This window comes from Medicago truncatula, chromosome 8 (assembly GCF_003473485.1).
Source record: "Medicago truncatula cultivar Jemalong A17 chromosome 8, MtrunA17r5.0-ANR, whole genome shotgun sequence".
NCBI classification, from domain to species: Eukaryota; Viridiplantae; Streptophyta; class Magnoliopsida; order Fabales; family Fabaceae; genus Medicago; species Medicago truncatula.
The window spans coordinates 12,997,448-13,004,123 of NC_053049.1; the positions used below are offsets into that span (position 1 = coordinate 12,997,448).

At 33.3% G+C, this 6,676-nt stretch overlaps 1 protein-coding gene across 1 annotated transcript; it reads left to right on the forward strand.

The window, feature by feature from the left end:
- Positions 1 to 2,248: 2,248 nt before the first annotated feature.
- LOC25500962 (uncharacterized) lies at positions 2,249 to 5,594 on the forward strand. Its single transcript, XM_013589499.3, has 3 exons — positions 2,249 to 3,446; positions 4,088 to 4,190; positions 4,885 to 5,594. The coding sequence occupies exons 1-3, from the start codon at positions 2,787 to 2,789 to the stop codon at positions 5,424 to 5,426; spliced, it is 1,305 nt and encodes a 434-aa protein (XP_013444953.1). The 5' UTR covers positions 2,249 to 2,786; the 3' UTR covers positions 5,427 to 5,594.
- The last annotated feature ends 1,082 nt before the right edge of the window (positions 5,595 to 6,676 follow it).

The following is a 6,676-nucleotide window of genomic DNA, read 5'->3' on the forward strand; positions in this document are numbered from 1 at the left end:
TAACATCTCAAAGAGTCACTCAAGTTCAGATGAGAGCCTAGATGCATACATAGTTAGAAAATCAAGTTGCATCGAAATCTCAACTAGATAGTTGATGTTTCCACAAACACTATGCGTTTTTAAGGGTGGAATGGATAAATGCAAGTATACACTATCCAAGTTATAATATAAAAAGTTATCAATCCTTCATGGACTGTGGCGCTATAGATTCATATAGCTTTCTAGTAAATAACTTGTTTGTAAGAAAATAAAATAAATCATAAGTGTCATTAACAATAAAGCAAAGATAATAAGTTGTGAACACAGTTAAAAAGACATAGAAGTTCTAAAAGATGAAAGAGTGTTTTAAATGACTTTCAGGAAACCTGGTGGCCTTAAGGGTTTGTACACTAAGCCATCATGCTAAGCATGGGAAGACACACCATGACCGAAGTACAATCACAGTACTTAATATGCAACATTACTAGGTTATGTCATTAGTAGCTCTCCAACGATGGAAGCTTCTAAGCCTGACATATGACTAATATACTAAATAGATCACAACGCTTCTCATGGTTCCTCTAAGATCTAATTGGGATTCAAGAAGTCTCTTTTGTTCCCGCCACCTTTACAGATACTTAGGGACGTAATTCATATCAAACACACATTTTTCATTCTCGTCATAATTAAGTCTAAGGAAATTATAACATCACAAATAAAAGAAATAAAAGTGATCAAGTTTTACCTTTAAAGATTTTAAGTTCAAACAATTTATTTGAAAGAAGCACAAAGCTATAACTGTATAAATCATAAGCGAAGAATATTGGTTTACTATCATTGTAGATGCTCTAATAAGCACTATCAATATTCATTTTGAGGACCCCCGCTAAAGGTTTACTCCATACCAGTGATGTAGTGATGTTACCACTTGTTTTCATCCATGAAATTATAAATTTCCTCAACTTGATTGAGAATTTGAGCCCAAAGAGTGGGGTCATGTCAGAGTGTCGAGAAAATACAACTCTTCACAACATATTAAGAGCAACATCAAACAATAACTACCATGGAAAAATCATATTATGAGTGTTGTTAGTTAAGAGATTCCATTCAAACAAAGCCAAAGTTTCCAAGCTATAGAATTTACTCCAAATATCATCTTTAATAATACTTATCCCAAAAAGATTTCACATCATGGCAATCTCTAAGGATAGTACTAAATTACAACGAGGACATATATTATCTGCAAACATAGCTCGTTTTAATGGTGGTTGGGGTTCAAATCTCAAACCTTATACATATTTTATATTATTCATACCAACTGAATTAAGTTCATAAGGACTCTGCAGATATATCTCTATAACTGTGATCATACAAACCTCTATATAAATTTTAAAATATTTTATCATATTTGGTTCCTAGGACACTTTCATATTGTTTGTTAATTACCATATCAAGTAAACTATGATACCTTTTTATGTCTTATAAACAAGATGCAATGGTTCTAATCCATATTACATATATGGACAAAAAGCACAAATTACAACTGTCCCTACTATTCACTACCAGCAAGACAAGGGCAGAGCAATAGTAACAATGAGTTGGTATATGTCCCAAATTGCTGCATGTGATCAAGAAAGTATCAAACAAATATGGACCCCACATTGATATGAGTCAACTCACATATCGTCTACTAAACGACATCCTTCTAATTAATTGAAAAGACCCCTCAAATCACAAGATTCACAAATTCCTCAATTTCACTCATAGTAAGACATAAAATATATATAACCCATGATTAAGTTAATCATTAAGAACCATCCATGCTTCTACACTTTTTTGTCTCATTCCCTCTCCATAACTATTATCATTATAATATTCTACATCCACCACAAGTTGAATATTAGTCCCACACTATTCATATTGGACCATCTTAATGGCAAGCGTACAGTGGCGGATCTTTAATTTTTTTTTTTTTGTCCCAAATATTTTTAGAATATATATAAATCCGTTTTAAGATATTAACGAAATTATGAATTAGCTTAGTAGTTTATTTTCCTAGAACTACCATAGAGAACTTTTAAGATCAATTCCCAGTGGCACCTGCAGGTCTTCATTAAAATCCGTCACTGCAAACATATGAACTTTTAAGATTCAATATCTGTTAGGTATTTTTATTGAGGAGAATTTTTTTTAAAATTTTATAAGACTCAGAGTTTCACTTAAGCCCATCAATCTTAAGTAACCTAAAATGACTGTCTCATTGCGAATGCTCTTAGTATACTACCTCCACAATCTTCCAAAATTCACCCGCATGGAGCACCCCATATATCTATGTTATTAGTTATATGGCTTGATATCATTGAGATCTCCACCTAGAAGCTACCTCCCTCCTTCTTCTCATTCTCCCACACCTTTAAAATATAATCCACTCCCTTTATCCCCTCACTCTCACACTCTTCAATTCTCTACCAACCCTATCATTCCATTCATTACTTTTCTCCTCTATCTTTATATTAGTCACCATCATTGTAGTTGCATTGCAACCCTTTGTTGTTACAAAAAGTTGCAATTCTCCACCAACCTATCATTTCATTCATTACTTTTTATCTCCCAATTTAAATTAGTAACCAAGAACAATCATCATTTAAAGTGACATTGCAATCCATTGTTATTATAAGAGAATCACAGTCAAATACAACTGATACAACTTTATCAAGAGTCTAGCGACGAAACTCCACGTACTTATAAGTGGTGAATTGCGGGTTCGAATCTTACAAAAATAAAACTAAACATTCCTCTTTTTGAAAATGGAGGTGCAACAAAGAAGATTCAACACCATGGAGAGAAGACCAAGAATGTTGAAGGATTTCCTAAGTGAGAATCCAAATTCAGACTCAAACTCATGTTCCTCAAGTGGATTCAAATCACTTCCAAGAACATCAAAACCATTTACCAACTCCATTCAAATCCACCACACACATTCATCATCAAAATTTCAAGCCCTAATAAAAACCATAAAAAACAACGTTACATTCTTCAAAATCACAAAACCACCCTCCACCATCCTCTCACTACCACGAACCTTATCACGCAAGTTATCATCAAAGCGAAGAAAAACAAGCCAAAGATGCAAAGGTGAAAGAGAAATCGAAATCGAAACCAGCACGGTGAAAATCAAAGACATCATACGTTGGAAATCGTTTCGAGATATACAACAACCGTCGACGATTCCATCACCGCCATTATCACCTTTTGATTATCGGCGTTATGTGACGGAATCGTCGACGGTTACTACTGCGACGACTTGTTGTGGTAGCAGCAGCGACGGTGATTCTAGTTGGAGTGACGGTGATTTTTTTAGTGAGTTGTGGGATGCAGAAAACGACGACGTTGAAGAGAGTGGAAAAAAATTGTTTTCATCTTTTTTTGTCGGCAAGGATTTGGTGGCATCGTTCGTTGGGGACAAGGTGAATAATTATTAAGTGCATGCATTTATTTTGTTTTTAGCGTTGATTTTTTTTTTTTTTATAGAAAAAAACAATGGGACCTATATTTTATGCACTATACCTTTATTATTATTCCGATAGAATATGATAGAATATTATGCTATTATTTAATTAAATTAAATATAGGTGATTTTATGCAGTGAGATAAATTTTGATTGTTATTGTATTTTTTATTAATATTTAATTAATAAAAAGTTAATTATTGAAAAATATATTAAAGAAATAATGATGGTTAGACAATAGTTGTTTTATTTATTTTATTTTCTCTGTCGGTGGGAGGCTACTGCCTGCTGGGGCAGTTGTATAGAGTACTATATTTTATTTGTGGCCAAATAATTTATTGTCAAATTTCATAAAACAAAATAATTTATGGTCAAATCAATATATTCGATATTTTTTTTCTTATGAATTTGATGTTTGTGTGCTGAATTATCTAACATAAACACATGATTCTTTTATGAATTTGCTAATGACAATAATAATTATAAAAGAAAAACCATTACCACCAAACTAACAATGTTATTTTTATTTTTTTTGTAACATCTAACGTTGCTATTAGGATTATTGTTTTGCTGATAATAACCTGTATGTAATCTCGACAGGATGATTTGACTTGCCAAGATGAACAACACAGTCCAGTTTCAGTTCTTCGGGTTGCAGAAAATGAATTTTCAATCTTTGACCAAAGCCTTGCCAATATTGAAAGTAAGTTTCTTCTTTCCTTTCAATTAACCAATGTGTTATGCATTATTAGACCAACCAATACAATTAGTAATTTTGTAAAATTGACAATGTTCTAAAAGTCTATAAAGCACGGACACTCTTCAGATTAGGCGTGTCCTGGTGTCGGACACGTGTAGTGTCTGACACCGATACACATCGACACATATAATTACACTTAATTATGTGTTTTTCTTAAATTATTAGCAGTGTCAACGTGTCGGTGTCTGTATCGTGTCCAATGTGTTATGCATTATTAGACCAACCAATACAATTAGTAATTTTGTAAAATTGACAATGTTCTACAAGTCTATAAAGCACGGACAATCTTCAGATTAGGCGTGTCCTGGTGTCGGACACGTGTAGTGTCTGACACCGATACACACCAACATATATAATTACACTTAATTATGCGTTTTTCTTAAATTATTAGCGGTGTCAACGTGTCGGTGTCTATATCGTGTCCAATGTTCGTATCCCTATCCTTGTGCTTGAAAGAAAACAAAATTCAATAATCAACTATTTAATTCTTAGACCAATCATGACATTTAACAATTTCAGTTGGATTATCTTATGCTATGCATATCGAAAAATATTTAGTTTTTAATTTTAGAAGCATAGCATAATTATTGTATTATTTTATTAGAGTAATACTAACAATGTTTCATTTTTGGAACAGGGAGAAAACAAAAAAAATTCAGACAAACTTCTGATAAATTTGAGAGCCATGCAAAATTTGACCTGGTAACCTTAGATGAATGTCTCTCATTGGATGAGAATTCATACTATGGCGAAGAATATAAAGACGACGATAAGGAAGAGAAGGACCAAAAAACCGAAGAACAAGATTGGATTGAGGAAAGGGCAAAGCAATTACTACATATTGTCAAAGCAACAAGTTCATCGGTGCAAAATTGCGACGACAATTTAGATATAGTTCTGCTGGAATTTTTCAAGGAAGAACTAAGTGGTAATAGAAACCAAAAGAGGAATAATGAGGGGCTTGAGTTGGAGATAATGAAAATTGCTGAGGATTGGATAAATGAGTCATTTGAAAAAGCTTATGATATTGTGCATGTTAATAAAGATGCTTATATCAAGGAGATGGATAGGAGAGGTGGATGGAGTAGGTTTGATGAGGAGCAAGATGAGTTGGTTATGGAGATTGAGGCAGCTATATTACAAAGTTTGATTGATGATATTTTGGACATGGATGGTTAATAGTTGAGACTTGAGAGGAACCTTTTTCACTCCTAAAAGTACTCCGAATGTAGATATTTGAAAAAATTAAAAATGCGGTTTTTGTGCTGTTTGGATGTATACTTCCAGAATCCTGTGTATATTTTACGAAACATGTGGATTGGTAATGTTGTTCGCTAATGATTTCTCTTTCCGAAATTTAGATTAGATCAAATGCGCCATTTTCCACTCTTCTCGAACAAAAATGCTCCGATTTTACTGCGGTGTAGCCCTCGAAAAACAAAAAAATAGGTCTTTCACATAAATTTAGGCTTAATTACACTTTTGGTCCTCGTGTTTTGGCCTACTCACGAAACTGGTTCTACCCTTTTAAAACAGAACAAAACGGTCATTCAATTATCATTTTTGTTGCATTTTTCGTCCTAACCCCCCATTTTATTCTCCAAAAACGCAGAGAAATGACAGTTTTAGACCTACCCCCTATGCTCAACCATGAAATAAACAAGGAATAAAGCATGTGGGTACAAAGAATCCACTTTATTCAACACACTAACCAAGAAAACCATAATTTCTAAGATATGTTTTAAATTAGGTTTTTTTTGTTAGTGTGCTGAATAGAATAGATTCCTTGTACCCACATGTTTTATTCATTGTTGAGCATAGGGGTAGATCTAAAACCGCCTAAAACTGCAATTTCTCTGCGTTTCTGGAGTTTGAAAATAGGAGGTAGGACGAAAAATGCAACAAAAATGATAATTGAAGGACCGTTTTGTTCTGTTTTAAAAGAGCATGACTAGTTTCGTGAGTAGACCAAAACACGAGGACCAAAAGTGTAATTAAACCATAAATTTATCTGTTGATTGAAATTCATTTGGACCATGCTAACTCTAATAATCTCCCTATGAAACCCTCATAAAGTTCACATGGATTGCTTTCCTTGTGGTAACTTGGGATTCAAGTCACAGTTTATGATGCTCTTGGAACTTGGTGATTTGAGAAGAAATGCTGCATAGGGGTTGTAATAGGTAGCTATATTTAGTTTATGACTTAAATTTTGGAGAGAAGTAAATGAATTCATAGATCTCAAGTCATAACTCATGGCTTCTTTTGTTTTATTGCAAGTCTTTAGGAAGTATTTAATTTTGGAGAGAAGTAAATGAATTCATATATCTCAAGTCATAACTCATGGCTTCTTTTGTTTTAATGCAAGTCTTTAGGAAGTATTTAATTGTTCCACAAATCTGTAAAATAGGTTAACAAATATGCCTTTA